At 43.1% G+C, this 19,777-nt stretch overlaps 1 protein-coding gene across 5 annotated transcripts in view; it reads right to left on the reverse strand.

Annotated features, from left to right (window-relative positions):
- The window catches only part of CDK14 (cyclin dependent kinase 14), a 656,595-nt gene that overhangs the window by 485,069 nt on the left and 151,749 nt on the right, over window positions 1-19,777 (reverse strand). For 3 of the 5 annotated variants that reach the window (XM_077490833.1, XM_077490832.1, XM_077490835.1), the window contains one exon: window positions 17,742-17,987. The exons of 1 other annotated variant lie outside the window; for it this stretch is intronic. In XM_077490833.1, the coding sequence (XP_077346959.1) occupies window positions 17,742-17,987 (246 nt within the window). The remainder of the gene's footprint in view (window positions 1-17,741; window positions 17,988-19,777) is intronic. One more of the 5 variants, XM_077490834.1, reaches the window with a different exon arrangement.

The following is a 19,777-nucleotide window of genomic DNA, read 5'->3' on the forward strand; positions in this document are numbered from 1 at the left end:
GGCACTTGCTTAACCACACTAAGGGGTTTATTTACTAAAGCCGGAGAATGCAAAATCAGTCTCACTTCTGCAGAGAAACCAATCAGCTTCTAACCTCAGCTTCTTCAGTTAAGCTTTGACAATAAAACCTGGAAGCTGATTGTTTTCTATGCAGAAGTGAGCCTGATTTTGCTCTCTCCAACTTTAGTAAATAAACCCCTAAGTTTTTGTAAACCCTTACATATACCCAGTGAAGGGACTACCCTCAGGTGATAAAGAATAAAACAAATCTTCCTACATAAATTGTACCCATTTATCTGCAACCCTCTCTTATCCAGAGCTGTTAAAAGTGCACAAGGTATACAGCAGGCATATGCAATTAGCGGACCTCCAGCTGTTGCAAAACTACAAGTCCCATCATGCCTCTGCCTCCGAGTTTCATGCTTGTGGCTCTCAGAGTCTTGCTATGCCTCATGGGACTTGTAGTTCTGCAACAGCTGGAGGTCCGCTAATTGCATATCCCTGGTATACAGCTTGCTTGAGCTTTTAGAAAACAGGGGGAGGGAGCTGAAGCTATAATCTGCAGAGCCCAGTTGGTGCTTATTGGAGAAAACGTAAGGAGGGTAGGAGGGTAGGAGGGAAGAAGGAAAGGAGTGACACCTCCCCACCCCCTCCCCTTCACACAGGAACAAAGCTGAGGCTGTCAATCACAGGCTGTGTGCTGGAATCCCTCCCATGTCACAATTTTACCTCTTGGTGTCAGGAAGTGACTTGTACAGACAGCAGAGACACTTGGTGCTTTGGACAGAGGCATGAACACATTATCTACAGCAGGGATAAGCATTGTTAATATTTCATCTCAGAGGTTTCCCAACAATTAACTCAGATCCCTTTACTAAATATAACATTTCTAAAACGTACAGATTTTTCAGTATTGAAAGCTGTACTGACACAGAAAAAGGGGTTGATTTACTAAAAGCAAATGGGCTATTCACTTTACAAGGGATACCAAATTACATGCAAGGAAAAAATAAATACATTTTTTGCTTGCACATGATTGGATGATGCAAGCCAGCAGAATTTATTTCATTAATCTCTAGGGCACCTGGCCTCACAAAGGGAAAAGGGCTTTTTTACTCAAAAAATAGGTGCAGGAACTCACACACACACACACACACACACACACACACTTTGTGGGTGTGGTCACATTTTACGTCAAACAGTGTAAGGGTGTTAAAGGGGCATTAAATGCCAGGGGTGCATTACGTACAGATCGCTGAGTTCGGGTGTGCTATGTGCAGAGTTTAGGGGTGCGCAACATACAGAGTGCAGAGTTCAGCCTTCTTCCAAAGCTGCTTACCTCTGCATCCCAAATCCATATCTCACTTTCACCCCTCTTCAGCTCTGACCTCTGCATGTATCCCCCACCACCACTGCTCCCGTCTTCACCCTTCTTGCTTAAAAGATCCAGCATCTTCCACATATCTTGTCCTGCTGAATCTCCTAGTCGGCTCTAACCTCCCTGCACATTGTAGGTGGCTCTGCCACTCTCAATTGCAGGGAGATCATCCAGTGGGGGGGGGGGGGGGGTCGTCAGGATCTGCACTGCACCCCAGGCACCTGCATCTCTCTTGTCCCCATCCTGCACTCAGTGGGAGCCACGTAGGAGATCAGATTTGTGGGAGTCGTTGGGAGACAAGCTGTCACTTGTAAACACAGAAGCCGGACTTACAAGTGATGAGCAAAGGGCCTGAGCCAGAGGTGGTGGAACCACCAAGTTCCAGCATAAAAAAGCCCTGGTGACATCTATGGTCCTACTGTTCTATATTCCTTGGTGTAACCAACAACTCAATCTCTGCTCCAAAAGGGGAGAAAGTCCCTCACTTCATCCGGGGACAAAGTCCCTCACTTCATCCGGGGACAAAGTCCCTCACTTCATCCGGGGACAAAGTCCCTCACTTCATCCGGGGACAAAGTCCCTCACTTCATCCGGGGACAAAGTCCCTCACTTCATCCGGGGACAAAGTCCCTCACTTCATCCGGGGACAAAGTCCCTCACTTCATCCGGGGACAAAGTCCCTCACTTCATCCGGGGACAAAGTCCCTCACTCCTCCAAAGTGGGGAACATTATGTTATGGCACAGAAGGTGTCTCTTCCCAGAGGATAGGGTCTTTCCTTAGATCGGCTTCCAAATACGAAAAAAAAACCTCCTCCCCTGAAGGTGGGACCTAAAATAAAGGGGGCCCAAACCCTCCTACAAGTTGGCTTTGTGTGCAGGGCCACAGTCATACTGGAACAGAAAAAAGCCTCCAAACTGTTAGTGCAAAATTGTCTAAAATGTCCTTGTATGCTCTAGCATTAACAATACCCTTCACTATAAACATCAAACATCTGAACTCCTTTTGGGAGGTATCTACAAACTGTTGGCCATATATTTGCAGGTGTCCAGAAAGCTTTTGGTTATAAAGCTTTGTTGTTTTAGATAGCGTAGCAATTAGTCAAAACCTGTTAGCCCTTGTACACGCGGTCGGAGAATCTGTCGGAATGAGTCTTATTGGACCGTGTCCTCAGATAATCCGACTGTGTGGTATGCATCAGACTGATTCCGTCCGAATCTCCATCCGACCCAATTTTCCAACATGTTGGAAATATTTCCCGACCAACTGGGCCGGACGGACCTAATCCGATCATGTGTAGAGCATTTTCATCAGACCAAGTGCCACGCATGCTCAGATCAAATTCCTACATCAAAGCTATTGGCTACTAGCCTGAATGTAGTCCCATCGTAACGAAATTACATCATCGCGTTCTGAAAGATCGGATTTTTCGCCAACTTGGCCCGACCGTGTGTATGCAACAGTTTGACACAATCCGTCGGACTAAATCCGACGGGCAAAATCCGACGGATTTGGTTGGCAAAATCTCCGACCGTGTGTACGTGGGCTTAGAGTGTGTCCCATTGGGGGTGCTTTTCCATTACTATCAGTAACAGCGACCCAACAAGAAGTGAGAGGAAAGCTCTTCAAAAGTAAGAAATTTCAGTTACAGTGACAGCTGTAAAATTTTAGATTATCCATCTATTTCGAGTCAGATGGCAATTGTCACCGGGAAAAAAATGTAATCGCTCCAGTGGGAGCACAGACAGGATTAAAAACAAACAGGGTTCCAATTCTTCCACTCTTTATCCAAAATTAAATAGAAAAAAGGTTTTGGTTAGAGATCTACTTTAAATAAGCAATATGCCTTTTGGAAAAGACTGTGTGCTTCTTTAGTTTATTTTTTTTGGACAAAATGAAAACCTTAGCTGTGCTAAAACGACTGGCAGTAAAACACAACCTCTTGCCATCCTAATCTGTCATTTACAACTGAGCAGAGTCAACAAGGCCACACCGACAACCACAGTCTGCAAATAGGTACACTGGCGGTATACTTCCTACCGGCATTCTTCAGCGCACTAATAATATGTAGAGAGATCAATAAAAAAGCAGATGAAAATCACCTTCTCATTTCCATGACATTTCCCAGAACTGCCGCAGACATCATAAAAAAATAAAATAAAAAATAAAAGTAAAAAAAAAAAAAAAAATGTCCTTGTGATGAAACACATTTTGCAGCATTTGAGACACCAGTGTTAACTTTATTTGGAAGGGTCTTTTCACACGTCTCTTAAATAAATGCACAGAACAAAAAAAAATTTCCTCCACCCTGAAGATATTCTTTCATGGCCAGGATGACCAGGTCAGATTTAGCAGGGTCATTTAACTAAAAGAAAGTTACATTTCCAGCATGCCAGGATTGCCAACTGTCACATTTGTTTATGCTTTTAACCCAACTGTCAAACCATCAAATGGCTGGAGTCATAACTGATTACACATGCAGTATCATGACAGACAGACGCCAAAATGGCAATTTCCCTGGCTGAAAAGGAAAAAAGGGCTTAGCTCTGCTTTGACTAGACTTCCAAGGACCAGCTCACACCAATACAAAGAAATGGCCACTGCCCTCACCTATAACTGGTCTTTGCAGCAAGGAGCACATGAAAGTGCAGTACATACAAAACAAAACCAAATAAGGTCCCGGCTCAACATACCGACCAGCCTGCTAACCAACCAAATTGTTCACACCAATGCACTGTGGTAACAATGCAATGTGGTGTGCGGTGCACAAGGGCCCTGAGGGGGGTGGGGCCCAGTATGCTCTGACACAATGCACCCATGGATGGATATTGTTATTGCAGCAGCAGTCATCACTTCCATGCCTGGCTCCTGTCACACTCTGTTTTTGTCTGGAAACTGCGGACATCATGTAGCGGGCAGATTTCTGTGGGTGGGTTCGGCCTCACTGGGTGGCGGGCGATTTCAGCAAGAGCCTGGGAGGAAGGAAACTGCAATGCGAGCCGCTGAGGCCTCTTAGTAGCAGTAGATGTTGTGCAGACTAACAGACTGGCCTCAGGAGGATATTGTGCAGCTTGACCTGGGGCATATCTTACTGGGAGCTAACTGATCTGGGGGGGTTACAGGGGACCCCCAGTGCAATCATCTCCCCAAGTCAGTATGTCCTCAATCAGTTAGCCCCCAGTACAATAACCCCCAGATCATATAGCTGCCAGTACACCCCCCCCCCCCCCCGATCGGTTAGCCCCCAGGACAATATCCCCCCAGACCAATTAGCCCCAGGACAATATCCCCCCCAGACCAGTTAGCCTCAGGACAATATCCCCCCCAGACCAGTTAGCCTCAGGACAATATCCCCCCCAGACCAGTTAGCCTCAGGACAATATCCCCCCCAGACCAGTTAGCCCCCAGGACAGTATCCCCTCCAGACCAGTTAGCCCCCAGGACAGTATCCCCTCGAGATCAGTTAGCCCCCAGGACAGTATCCCCCCCAGATCAGGCTAACTTGCTTTGATATTTTACTGGGGACAGACGGATCTCGGGGGATATCATGCTGGGGGACAGACTGACCCGGGGAGGATTGTGCTGGGGGACAGACTGACCCGGGGAGGATTGTGCTGGGGGACAGACTGACCCGGGGAGGATTGTGCTGGGGGACAGACTGACCCGGGGAGGATTGTGCTGGGGACAATACGACTTGGAGGGATTGTACTTAAGGACATGCTGACCTGGGGGGGGGGGGGGGGGAATTGTACTGGGGGGACAGACTGACCTGGGGGGAGGATAGTACTGGGGGGACAGACTGGCCTGGGGGGAGGGGGAAATTGTACTGGGGGACAAACTGACCTGTAAGGGATTGTACTGGGGGGACAAACTGGCCTGGGGGGAGGGGGGTGGGGAAATTGTACTGGGTGACAGAAAATGTTTCGGTGGGAGGTTGAACAAGAGATAACTGTCTATAGCCAGCTTAACAAAGTTATGCACTATATACACTATATTGTACATTACATAGCTCTCACCAAAGTGTTTATTGTCTCAAAAATTGCTGGTTGCTAAGCAGTCTCTATTTTAATTAAGTTCTTCTATACAGTAGACTTAGGCAAAGAGTTAGCTCTCTATTTTCATAGTACATACAATCATATGCAAGACTCTTACTTGTGGCACAGCAATCTAAGCATATTAACTATTAACACAATTTGGCCACGCCCACTGTTCGCCACGGCACCGCATTGCTGCTCTCCTTGGTGTGCACAAAAAAGTGCCCCAAGTCTTTTACAATCCTGGGTACACCCTTGGCAAAAACAAAACCAGTCGCACTGTTCACCTCAATGCACCAAGAACACTTTTTTGTCGAACAAATGGACCCCAACCTATGATCTTGCACAGAGGTCCACTGATTTCATAAAATTTCCCTGCTCACATGCATTAGAGCGCACCACCATGCACAGATGAGAATGATGTGTGTGTTGTGGTGTGTTTTACAAAAGAGGAAGTAATCTTCCTTACTTGACTTTTACCTATAGGTAAGCCTATAATACCTATAGGCAGTGCCGGGACATCATCATCCAGTGCCCAGGGCAAAGATGCCAAACTGTACTCTCCCTTCCCTTAGGGTTAAGGTCAGGGCGCCCCCATCCCTGCAATAAACCATTGAGCCCAGGGCAAGTTCCCCTCTTGCTCACCAAACTGGTGCATGTGATCTGAAGGAACAGCCACCCATGCCGTTCCCTCTGAGCCCTGTGCCATGAATGGCGGCTCCCACATGAAGATGGAAGCGACTGCAGCGCTGACATCGCAGCACTGGAATAGCTGCGTTCTAAGGCACGTTTCACATAATGTGCCAGTATGCAATGCATACTAGCACTTTTTTTCCTGCAAGGTAAAGTCCCAAAGAAAAAAAAAAAAAAAAGGCCAGCGGTATGCAACCTCTTAAAGAGAAAGTAAACCCTCCTATCAGTTTCAGCCAAGTAAGCGGCCATCTTGGCATCTGTTTGATCTTCAACTTCCATGATGCTGCACATGTGATCAGTTATGACACCTGTCATTGGATGGTTTGACAGTCTGGTTTAGATCACAACCAATGTGACAATTACATTCCTGGCATGTGCCAGAAATGTAACTTTTTTGAATCTGTTAAATCTATGGGTTTACGTCTGCTTTAAGTGGTTCTAAAGCCTAAATATTTTTAACTTGCACTAAATATTTTTTTTTGCATTTTTTTAAGCATCAGCACCCCACACCCCCCTTTTATTTATCCGAGCCCTTATTCGATCCAACGTTGTGCATATCTTCTCTCCCCTCACCTCTGGGTCTCACTCGCTTTACTGTGTTGTCAATCAAAGCCAGTAATGAGGGAGCGGGGCCTAGTCCCCTGTCATCTGGGTCAATGGACGCAACAGCAGGGCTCAGGAGCAAGCATGCCCGAGTGCCCCCATGGGAAGCAGCTTCCCATGGGAGCACTGGACAGAGGAGGGGACCCGGGAAGAGGAGATTCTCCGCTGCTCTGTGCAATTCTATTTCACAGAGTAGGCAAGTATAGAGATGTTTGTCATTTAATACCTTTACAATCCCTTTAAAACAGTTAAAAGCCCAGTTTAAAGAGGAACTGCAGTCTGCTCACATATTTTGTAATAAAAACTCTTTGCCATTCTGAAGCTTCCCTCCAACCACTTTGCATATTTTATATATGCTGTGATTCTGTACTTGCCAACTATGCTGCAGAAATCTCCCTCCACTGAGCTGCATCCATTTTAACTGTGGGCAGCTGAAGCCGCTGTCTGTTCACTTCCTGGATTTACACAAAGGCACATCTCCAGCTCTACAGCTCTCGTTGGCCCTCTGACTCACCCCCTCCCTTCTTGGCATGAGAGAGAGAGCGTTCTGTGCATGATGTCATAAGCCTAGGCTTTTTACCAGACAAGAAACAGTAAGTGGGCTGTGTATAATAATAGAATATATATATAGATAGATAGATAGATAGATAGATAGATAGATAGATAGATAGATAGATAATCTCTATCTCACACACACACACATTTCTTCCAAGAGCCCTTTTCCTACACATCTCATCATTCATGCAGACATAACGAATAATATCCATAATGTTTGTTATAGATGTGTAATGAATCCTTTTGCCTTTCGTGTCAGGTGAATGTAATACTCCCTAAAATTTGATCCCAAAAGAAAAACAGCTATAAAAATAAGTGAACATTCACCAATAGAGAAAATAGCCTAACACTAATGCCGCGAAAACACACGGCCGGTTTCCCGTCGGAATAAACTCTGAAGGTTTTTCCGACAGAGTTCTTCTGAAACTGTTACGTACACGCGATCACATCAAAGTGCGATCGTCAAGAACACGATGAAGTACGACGGGACTAGAAAAAGGAAGTTCAATAGCCAGTAGACAACAACCTCCATCTCATACTTGCATCAGAGCATGCATTGTTTTTGGTCCATCAGAACAGCATACAGACGAGCGGTTTTCCCCAATAAGAATTGGTTCCGTCAGAAATATTTAAAACATGTTCTATTTCTAGGTCCGCCAGAATTTTCGTAAAAAAAAAAAAAAAAGAAAGTCAGATGAGGCATACACATCGGAATATATGATGAAAAGATCGGAATATATGATGAAAAGCTTCCGTCTGCCTTTTTTTTTTCCCGGACATTCCGCTCGTGTGTACGTGGCATTAGGCCTCACGCACACTGGAAATTTTTTGACGTTTTTACAGCAGCTGTTTTAGGCAGTAGATGTTTTTTTCTACAGTCATTAAACTCTCCATCATGTTATCTATGTGTCCATGCACACATAGGCTATTATCAGCCGTTTTGGGCAGTGGCATTTTTTGAGCAGTAAAAAAAAATAAAAATAAAAAAAAATAGTGGGTTCTAAAAATACTTTTTTCAGCTGTAAAAACGCTGATAAACGTCGATAAACGCTCAGAAACTTCACTCACCAGCGTTTAACGTTTTTAATCCATTGAAAAAAAATAAAGTTTTCTTAAAAATAAAAAAATAAAACGCTAAAAACCCTAACGCAGAAAAACCCTAAAAAAAGCTATTGCAAAAACGTTGGAGAGTTGAAAAACTCATTGCACAGCTGCTGATGTTTTTAGAACACTATTCTCATGTCCAGTGTGCATGAGGCATTAAAGAGGAAGTAAACCCCCGACGGGTTTACTTCTTCTTTGCCTCCCTGCAAAGGTAAAGCATAATGGACTACTATGCATCGCATAGTAGCCCATTATGTGTCACTTACCTGACACAGGAGCCAGCGATGTCACTGCTCTCCCCTGTAGTACGGAGCATCCATCTTCTTCTGTGTATCGCTGCTCCAGCCACTCACAGCGCCGGAGCAGCGAGGACGTCACTCCCGCGCATGCGCACGGGAGCCGCCACTAACGGCATATCGGCGTTAGCAGTGGCATGCTGCCAACGGCGATATTGCGCCTGCGCGCCACCGTCTACAGCGCATGCGCCGTAGACAGCGGTGCCTGTCTTTTAGTAAATATCGCCTAAACCGTGTAGGTTTAGGAGATATTTCTTGGACCTACAGGTAAGCCTTAATCTAGGCTTCCCTGTGGGTCAAAGTGGTTTGTAAGGGTTTACAACCACATTAAGGCTAAAGCCCCATACACACAATCAAATTCTGCCAGCAAAAGTCGGATGAGAGCTTTTGCTTAGAAATTCCGACTGTGTGTATGCTCCATCGGACTTTTGCTGGCAGAATTCCAGCCAGCAAAAGATTGAGAGCAGGTTTTCTATTTTTTGGTCGGAAAAAGCCCTGAGCGGAAATTCCATTAGTCTGTACAAATTCCGAAGCACAAAGTTCCTACGCATGCTCGGAAGCATTGAACTTCATTTTGTCAGCTCGTCATAGTGTTGTACATCACTGTGTTCTTAATGGTCAAAAGTTCAGAGAACTCACGTGACCGTGTGTATGCAAGCCAAGCTTGAGTGGAATTCCGACAATAAAACCATCCAAGTTTTTTCCGACAGAAAATCCGCTCGTGTGTATGCGGCATAAGAATATTCAGCCAGCAGGGGAATTATAAGGGAGACTTCAGCACTGTGTACAGTCTATAGAGAATCCTGTGCAAATGCCTGAATGAATGGGTGTTTGGCTGGGCAAATCTCCAGCTGCAGTGTGAAGTGAAATCTTTAGCATGGGTAGTATTATCACTTCTTATGTGACAGCTTCCTCCTGGCTGTCAGTGATGGGGTTCCTCCAACAATTCATATCAGACCCTTTAGGTCTTGTATGGATTTTAAGAGGGACCCCCAAAAAAAAATGGCATGGGGCCTCCCAAATTCCAGAACAGACCCTTTGGGGTGTGCAAAATCTGGTGCAGCTGTGCATGGTAGCCAATCAGGTTTGTTCTGTCTTCAACTTGTTCAATTTAGCTTTGATTTAATATATATATAAAAAAAATAAAAAACTGGAAGCTGATTGAACTCTATGCAGAGCTGCACCAGATTTTGATTAGTAAATCAACCCCTTGGAGTCTGGTATGAATTTTATGGGGAAACTCCTTGTAAAAAAAAAACCAAACAAGAAAAATAAAATAAAAAAAGTATAGGGTCCCCCAAAATTCATACCAAGTGCTTATCCAAGCATGCAGCCTGGGTGGTCTGGACAGGGGGGACTGAGCATGAACCCCCCCCCCAACCATACCAGGCCATATGGGAGGGTATTTTAGAGACAAAACATAAAGAAATATATTGTAGAGATGTTTTGCATATTTTTTTCCCCAGACATGCACCCCAAATGGACATATTATGGTTGTTTTTATAAATTTAATCTTTTTCAAAAAAAGGCGACATCCCTTTTAAACATAACAATGTGTTTAGGCAAGAAGCCATCAGATAAGAGGGACCCTCCTGATGGTCTAGGCTGACATGGAATAACGGCTTCCTGAAGGCTTTGATTTTACCAAATGCATATTACAATATTTTTTAATTTCCTGTGCAAAAAAATGATATCAGAGCTCATCCGTCTCTTATGAGGTGCCTACAATTACTGTAATATTATGAATCTTAAATCATGCAGCTATCCCGCAAATCTTAGCAGTGAAGGATGTGCAATAAAACCAGCTAATTTTCAGCACACTTATGAATGTCAGATCTCTACTATAATCATTTCTTGTTATAAGTGTGGATATTTACAAGTGAACTCATCTCCACCCTGAAAAGCCTCCTTGCTAGACTTCACATCTCCCAACATACTACCAGACTTGGCTCATACAGTTGTGCTCATAAATTTACATAACCTGGCCAGGCCAAACACTAACCATGAGTGAAAAAATGTTTTTGCGTTATTCATATTCTCTGAAAAATGACCAAGAAATCATAAATTCTGGCAGGGTATGTAAACTTATAAGCACAACTGCATATAATAGACATATCGCTATTTCTGGAAAATAAAATGGCCAAAATTTAGGCTTCAAAAGGTCATAGAAAGCACTTTTGATATCCAAAATCCTTTCAATGCACCAGTGGAGCCCCCTAATCCCAGGCAAGCTGTCTACATATTTCGATTTCTATCAAGACTCTGAGCTAAGCCCTGCCTCCAATAAACAAGCCAATGTCAAAACCTTGGCAGCCAATGGAAGCTCTAGTAGTAAACAGTCAAATGCTAGAAGGTTACATAGTTAGCAAGGTTGAATAAAGACTCCAGTTCAACCTGAGTGAGTTTGGTGCCCATGGAGGGAAGCCTTGCTGTGTGGGTGCCGCCTCGCTTGAGCTATTAGGCTTATTTGACGTTTTTATTAATCTGACCACACATGCATGCGGTAGGGTAACCTAGATGCTTTATACACCTTTTGATCACGTATCGGTCCATTTAACGTGAACCTGTCACAAACTATATTGTCAAATGTACTTTAAATTAGTCCGTAGGGTTCAATATTGAGTTGGCCCACCCTTTGCAGCTATAATCTCCAACTCTTCTGGGAAGGCTGTCCACAAGGTTTAGTACTGTATCTATGGGAAGGTTTGACCATTCTTCCAGAAGCGCATTTGTCAAGTCAGGTACTAATGTTTGGATGAGAAGGCCTGGCACACAGTCTCTAATTCATACCAATGGTGTTCTATCGGGTTGAGATCAGGACTGTGTAGGCCAGTCAAATTCCTCCACTCCAAACTTGCTCATCCATGTCTTTATGGACTGGTGCACAGTCATGTTGGAACAGGAAGGGGCCATCCCCAAACTGTTCCCACAAAGTACAACATAAAATTGTCCAAAATGTCTTAGTATGCTGATGCCTTAAGAGTTCCCCTCACTGGAAATAAGGGGCCAAGTCCAACCCCTAAAAAACAACCCCACACCATAATCCCCCCTCCACCAAATAATTTGGAGGAGTGGCCCAATACTTTTGGCAATATAGTGTGAATGATCGAGTTTGGGGCAGAGGAACTTGACTGGCCTGCAGAGAGTCCTGTCCTGAACCTGATAGAATACCTTTGGAATGACCTTAGAGTGGAGACTGCGAGCCAGGCCTTCTCGTCCACATCAGTGCCTGACCTTACAAATGCACTTCTGGTAAAATGGAAAAACATTCCAATAGATGCACTCCTAAATCTTGCGTTGTGGACAGTCTTCCCAGAACAGTTGAAGCAAAGGGTGTGCCAACTCAATATTGAACCCTACGGACTATGACTGGGATGCCATTAAAGTTCATGTCCCAATAGTTTGGACAATAAAGTGTATATTAAATGTACAAAAACAATAGCGTTCAAGTCTAGGCACCAAAGCGAGAGAGGTACAGAGTGCACCTATCATGTTTCTAACGTGGCTAAACTTCCATTACAATCCAGTTTTGTTTAGTTTTTTCCCAATTGATCCCATAGGATGTGGAAGCAAGGCTAAGACTCAACTATGCACAAAAACATAGGAAGTGGTGTGAAAAAAAAATGGCAGCAGGTGCTCCGGACTGATCAGTCAAAATGTAAAATATTTGGCTGATTATGAGTGTCTGCAGGCAACAGTAAAGCATTGTGGAGGTTCCTTGCAGGCTCCATTTATGCAAATGGAGTTGGAGATTTGGTCAGGATCAATGGTGTCCTCAATACTGAGAAATACAGGCTGAGAGAGATAGATAGAGATTATATATATTTATATATATTATATATTATGCCATTCCATCAGGGAGGTGTGTGATTGGCCCCAAAATTAATTCTGCAGCAGAACAACGACCCCAAAAGGTAGAGCCAATTTCATTAAGAAAAATCTTCACTGTAGAGAACAAGGAGTCTGGAGAGTGATGGTTTGGCCCCCATAGAGCCCTGAGCATCATCATTGTGGAGTCTGTCTGGTATTACAAGAAGAGACAGAATAATTTGAGGCAGCCTACATCCACAAAAGAATCTGTGCTTAGTTTTCTGAGATGTTTGGAACAACCTACCTATCGAGTTCCTTTAAAATCTTTGTGCAAGTGTACCTAGAAGAACTGATGCCATTTTGAAGGCAAAGGGTGGCCACACCAAAATATTTTTTGCTTTGGAAACCTCTCCTGTTCATTTACTTTCCATTTTGTTAAACAATAAAAAATACTATTAACACATTACTGAAAGAATTCTTAATTGACAGCATTTTTTTTACACCTGCTCAAAACTTTTGCAAAGTATTGTAGTTTTCAGACAACATTATGTAATTAATGCTTTTTCCCTAAAGCTCTCCAGGAGCCCCAAATCTCAGAATGATCTCGTATGAAAATGCTGACTTCAGTTAGGTTCCTCCCATATCTCACTATGACACCACTGTGGTGGGACAGTCTGACCTTTACGCTAAAGTATGGAAAGTTGAAGGCCACAGCACAGACCTCCTCACTAAAATTGGAATCTGAAATCTAGAGCACCCAAAGGTTTTAGGACTCCCGAGGTATCCTAAAAAAACAGTTCGGGCTACCTGCAACTGGTTTCAAGGTTTGGTCACTTTAACATCACTACAAATACACTTTAAAGGGTATTAGTGGACACTTTTTGTTAGTTTTAAACACTAAATATATGTGTCAGGATCTCAGACCCAAATATTACTAGCATTATAAAAGTAATCTAGACCCTCCATACTTCAGATGCATATAAGAATGCAGCCAATGACACGGCCCTTAGAAAATGACAGCTGGGTTAGGATTGATATATAATGGGCTTAATCTATGATGATTTAAAAAAAAAAAAAAAAATCTGGATTTATACCGCTCTCATTACCTTTTTTTTTTTTTTTTTCTTTCTAAAAAGAAGAAGAGTTTCATTCTATAGCCTTCAACCATTCTTTGATGGTAGGCAATTTAAATGTAAAAATTGTACAATTAAATCATGGATTTTCATTTGACATTCTTTTTACATTTTTCTAAACGAGGTCTAGTTAGCTTTGCATTGTGTGAAAATTGTCCATAAATTGCACAATTTTGTCAGAGTAGCATTGAATATAGAAAATTCAGCTTCAAAAGATTTTATCCCCCACTGTGCTATGAACTCTGTTCCACAATCAGTGTTTGAGGTTACTCGATATTGTCTGAGCCCAATCTCCTCTTCTATCACTTACAAAACCCAAAAAAATGCTTTATACTCAGTAAAGGTACATTTCTAGCGAGTGCTTAAATAGGGGAGTTTGGTAAAACAGATCAGTGCCGTAGGATTAATCAAAAATCTTTTGGAGTGTATCTAAAAATCAAGAGTTTTATTTTACATTTTAGACAGAGTAGGGAAGAGCTAGCATCCCTGTTGAGATTTTTTTTTGTGGTCTGTTTACCTGCTTACCTGATTTACCTGCTTGATATGTCCTTGAACCATTGACATTGAGACTGAAAGTAAGGAAAAGTACAACCTTTTTAGTTCTCACCAGAACCAATCCATCTAAGGATAAGATGGATTGGATACAAAAAGATGGATGAAGGCAATATCTTCCAATGGGGGTACTTGTTGCAGTGACAACTGTCTTAAGAGGGGGTTTTGCTAATTTTGGAGAGATATCTTCACTTTTATTGAAGAGCCTACTGAGGAAGTGAAGAGAAATCTTTCCAATGGGACACAGATGAGAAAAAAAAAATCTGACAGGTGTTTAACCATTCCATACTCCATCCAAAAGTTTTGCTGCGATCTGTGATCAGCTGTGTTCAAAGGACACTAAGAGTGCACCGGGATGCGCACGAGGGCCGTGGTTCTGGTAGGAGGTCCATGGATACCCTCCCGGAACAACAGAGTCACATTGTAGCAGTCCTTTTTCAGATTGAAATTCCCGCTCTTCTCCCTCATCTTTCTGCAGGGCTTCCGTGATGGATCAGAATGATTCTCTGTGCTGAAGCTGACCATTCAGAATCCTTCTGATCTGTACTAGAAGCCCTGCAGAAAAAGAGCTCAGTGGGAACCAACAGCTCATCACCCATTGAGTTGAGTAATGGGGGAAAACGGGGGTGTAGGGCAGGGGTAGGCAACCTCGGCCCTCCAGCTTTGGTGAAACAACAAGTCCCATGAGACACTGCAAGACCCTGACAATCACAGGCGTGACTCCTAGAGGCAGAGGCATGAAGGGATTTGTAGTTTCACCATAGCTGGAGTGCCAAGGTTGCCTACCCCTAGTGTAGGGTATTAGTTTACCTCTTAATTTTTCCTGAAATGTTATCTCACATTGTAAAGCTGAATTCAAGGCATGGCTATTTTTGCAAAGTGTTCTCTGAATGGCACACATGCTGAGCAAGCGATCTCCCGTGTTGAATAAGCAGCAGGGCATGAAAACACTGGCAATCACTGCAACAGTGGTGCTTATTACAGTGATTTCCAGCTTCCAGGGGGACCTTCCAGGTATGGCAAATGGATACTTATATTGCTCCAAGTTGGAAAAAATAGCCATACCTGCCAATTCAGCTTTAATATATACTTTAAAACAAACATACTGTATATGTATAGTCTATTTAATACATTTTAAACTGTAAAGCTTTATTCACACTTCCACACTGCGGGAACGCTATCCAACCTTACTGGCAGTGCAGGTACCATGGTATGGTGTAACAGTTCCGGCAGTGCAGGCACTATACTACCCATCAGACCTAATGAGCATATTTAGCGCAGGACCTTACACATTCCTGTTGCAGAAAACTACCCATCTACGGTCACTCTTATAATGCCTTAACAGGTGGACCTACAGTGCCTTGAAAAAGTATTCAAACCCCTTGAAATTTTCCACATTTTGTCATTTTATAGTGATTTTATGTGATAGACCAACACAAAGTCGCACATAATTGTAAAGTGTAAGGAAAATGATAAATGGTTTTCAAATGTTTTTATAAATAAATATGTGAAAAGTTTGGTGTGCATTTATATTCAGCCTCCTTGAGTCAATACTTTGTAGAACCACCTTTTGCTGCAATTACAGCTGCAAGTCTTTTTGGGGATGTCTCTACCAGCTTTGCACATCTAGAGAGTGACATTTTTGCCCATTCTTCTTTGCAAAATAGCTCAAGCTCTGTCAGATTGGATGGAGAGCGTCTGAACAATTTTCAAGCCTTGCCACAGATTATCAATTGGATCCAATTCTGTACTTTGGCTGGGCCATTCTAACTCATGAATATGCTTTGATCTAAACCATTCCATTTTAGCACTGGCTGTATGTTTAGGGTCCTTGTCCTGCTGGAAGGTGAACCTCCGCCCCAGTCTCAAATCTTTTGCAGACTAACAGGTTTTCTTCTAAGATTGCCCTGTATTTGGCTCCATCCATCTTCCCATCAACTCTGACCAGCTTACCCCGTCCCTGCTGAAGAAAAAGCATCCCCACAACATGATGCTGCCACAACCATGTTTCACGGTGGGGATGGTGTGTTCCGCCATACAGCGTTTTTCTTTTTGGACAAAAAGTCAAATTTTGGTCTCATCTGACCAGAGCATCTTCTTCCACAATATTTCCGTGTCCCCCACATGGCTTCTCGCAAACTGCAAATGGGACTTCTTATCGCTTATTTTTAACAATGGGTTTCTTCTTGCCACTCTTCTATAAAGGGCAGATTTGTGGAGTGCATGACTAATAGTTGTCCTGTGGACAGATTCTCCCACCTGAGCTGTGGATCTCTGCAGCTCCTCCAGAGTTACCATGGGCCTCTTGGCTTCTTCTCTGATTAATGTTCTCCTTGCCCGGCCTATTAGTTTAGGTGGACAGCAATGTCTTGTTAGGTTTGAAGTTGTGCCATACTCTTTCCATTTTCAGATGATGGATTGAACAGTGCTCCGTGAGTTGTTCAAAGTTTGGGATATTTTTTTTTTTTTTTATAACCCAACCCTGCTTTAAACTTCTTCATAACTTTATCTCTGACCTGTCTGGTGTGTTCCTTGGCCTTCATGGTGCGGTTTGTTCACTAAAGTTCTCTAACAAACCTCTGAGTGCTTCACAAAACAGCTGTAATTGTACTGAGATTAAATTACACACAAGTGGACTCCATTTACTAATTAGGCAATTGGCTCCACTACATTTTAGCTTGGGGTATCAGAGCTAGGCTGGATTCACACCTATGCAGTTTTAGTGCTTTTTATATTTTGCACTACAGAATATGTTCCATGGGAAACCATGCTAAATTGACTGTAGTGCAAATCCGCAAAATGCAAAAAGAACCAAAACTGCATAGGTGTGAATTCAGCCTAAAGAGGGCTGAATACAAATGCATGCCACACTTTTCAGATCTTTTGTAAAACATTTTGAAAATCATCACTTTTCTTCCAGTTCACAGTAATGTGCCAATTTGTGTTGGTCTGTCAAATAAAATCTTTTTCTTGCTTTACCCCATTCGGTAGATATACTCTCATCTCCAGTCCTGTAGGTGCAATAGGAAATTCTAAGAAAATTACTCCAAAGTGAATAAATCCTCTTCTCACTGTACAGGTGCCTACATTGGAAGATTTACACTCTGTACCTAGTCTGGTGACAACTCAATATTTCGATTTCCCTCCACTTTCCAATGAAAATAGTCACCAGGGCCAACAGAGAGATGAAATCTCCTTAGAAAAGGCACTAATAAAACACCAACAGTGGTTCCTACCCCTTTACATTCTGTTCAAAGCAAAAAAATAAATAAAATGTGGCTTTAGACATAGAACTTGCAATTATATACCATTATATTGTGCTGGTTATAGTTTGAGAGAGTGCTTTTTTTTCCCGCAGAGACTAGATAAACCGCATTATCAACAACAGTGCAATCTTCACATCCTGGTCACCCTCCACCCATAACTTCATTCTTGGTTTTAGGGGGAGCGGGTGTCAGACAGAAGTCTCATTTTGTTGCATTGCTGCTCTCTATAAAAAGTTGTTTCACAAACACCGGGGGAGTGGATGTCTGCGACGGCAATCCTGATCCCACCAGACTCCCAACCCTGTGCAGCGTTCTTACCGAGCTGGGGCTTGAATGTCGTCTGACCTTGGGAGACTCCTTCCCCACGGATGTGCTCTTAAAGTTAATGCATGCATTGTTTTCTGAGTGCACCCTCTTCACCTGGTTTGCTGATTTTTCGAAGGGGTCGAAGCTGCTCTGAGTCCTCTGAACACGCACTTTCTTGTCCTCAGGGATGGTGTCCAATGGTTTGATCACCGAGTCCATTCCCTGGAAGTTGCGTGTAGACATCTTCGTGACACATATCTGCAAGGGGAGGAGAGGAAAAGATGAGTACACCGAGTGGAGTGAACAATAAACACACGTACGTCTTATCCCAGAGGATAGACAAGCTCGGTGAACATGGACCTTTCAGCAGGATGCATTGTTTGCCGAGGTCTCGGCAATGACTCCAGTAATCAATCCCTTTCAACAGAAACGTAAGAAGCCTTTATCCACCTGTTGTAACCCAAACATGAAAACACTGCGGTCACCTAATACAACCTCTATGTGCCAGAACTGAGAACCCTCTGCCAACCTGTAACTCAGAGCTGGGACAATGTTCGCCGATACCAAAGGGGAAGATATCAAAATACCCCCACTCCTCCCCCAAGTTTTTTATAATTTAACACAAAAAAACTAAAAAAAAGTTTTTACACTTAAAATACTTTTATTTTCATTATAAGGAATACAGTAAAAGAATTGTATCATACACATGGTATGACACATCTATATACATCATTATGGCTACATTTACATTAATAAGGAAAACTCTTCCTGTAGCCAGACATACAGTACATATATACCAAAAAAAAAAAAAAAAAAAAAAAAAAGGGGGAGGCAAATATGATGCAAAAGGATCCAACCAAACCAATAAAATTCTTCTTGGTGTAGCACCCTACTAGTTAGGTGCTAGGATGCTAAGTAAAGTTATTTTCGGCTCCTCTAATCAGTGGAGCAGTTGCTGATGGTTTTGGACTGATTAGGATCTAATGAGTTTTGATTGCTTCTTCCTGCTTTCTGGAAGGCTCCAGAACACAGGAGTGGAGTGTGTAAAATGAGCAGCCTGAATATTCAGCCATTCTTTGGGGAGGTGTGCCTAGTAGGTGGCTGCAGAGCACATAAACAGTTAGGGGCAGCCTGGGCCTTATCCAGGAGGAGAAGTTCTGGGCAGCCAAGCTGAAGGTCTACATGTGCTCACTGAGGTCCCAGCTTTGCCGAGGACTCAACAATGACTCAAGTAATCAATCCCTTTCAACAGAAACGAGGGACGCCTTTATCCAGCTGTTGTAACCCAAACATGAATACACCACCATCACCTAACACAACCATTATGTTAGAGTGCTGTGAATTCTCTGCAAACCAGTAATTCAGAGCCGCGACAAGGTGCTATCATACCTAAAAGCCAACTCAATGTTTAAGAGTTTATTTTTACATTTTAAATATTGCTGCAGTTTCTATTGCTTTTGCCTTCTTTCTGGAAATCTCCAGAACATAGTAGTGGAACAGGTCAACTGTGCAGTATGAATATTTATATGGTCTCAGCCAATCCCTGGGGTGGTTTGCCCAGTAGGTGGCTGTAGAGCGCATAAATAGTCTTGAGCAGTCTGGGTCTTATCCAGGATAAGAAGTTTCCTAGTCTGAGAAGCAATTACAAAGTTCCATGTCCACCGAATACATGGTCTCGTCGTAGTGCTGCTTCAAAGATGATTGGTTGCAAGTGGCTGATACTACCTACACTAGCTACATTTAAAAAAAAATACCTTAAAATGATTTATGAATGAATACAGGGCTGTGTTTATGTACAGAATGTCCTATTTTTGCTTGGAGTTCAGCTTTAACTTTTCTTTTAAGCAACGTCTGATAAGGAAGTACTGTCTCCAGGCATTATCCCTAGGGGGGTTACAGTGACTGACAATATTGTCCCTGGAGTCCTGATGGAAGTGTATGAATCAACTGCTTAGGGACAAAAACAAAAGGCCAGACTGGGGTGGGGCCATGCAAGATCAGGGATCTGTCTGTGTCGAACGTCTGTCATGCAAATGATTTTGAAGCAA

The sequence above is a fragment of the Lithobates pipiens genome, unplaced genomic scaffold (assembly GCF_037356315.1).
Source record: "Lithobates pipiens isolate NorthernLeopardFrog02 unplaced genomic scaffold, aLitPip1_a1.2 Scaffold_19, whole genome shotgun sequence".
NCBI lineage: Eukaryota > Metazoa > Chordata > Amphibia > Anura > Ranidae > Lithobates > Lithobates pipiens.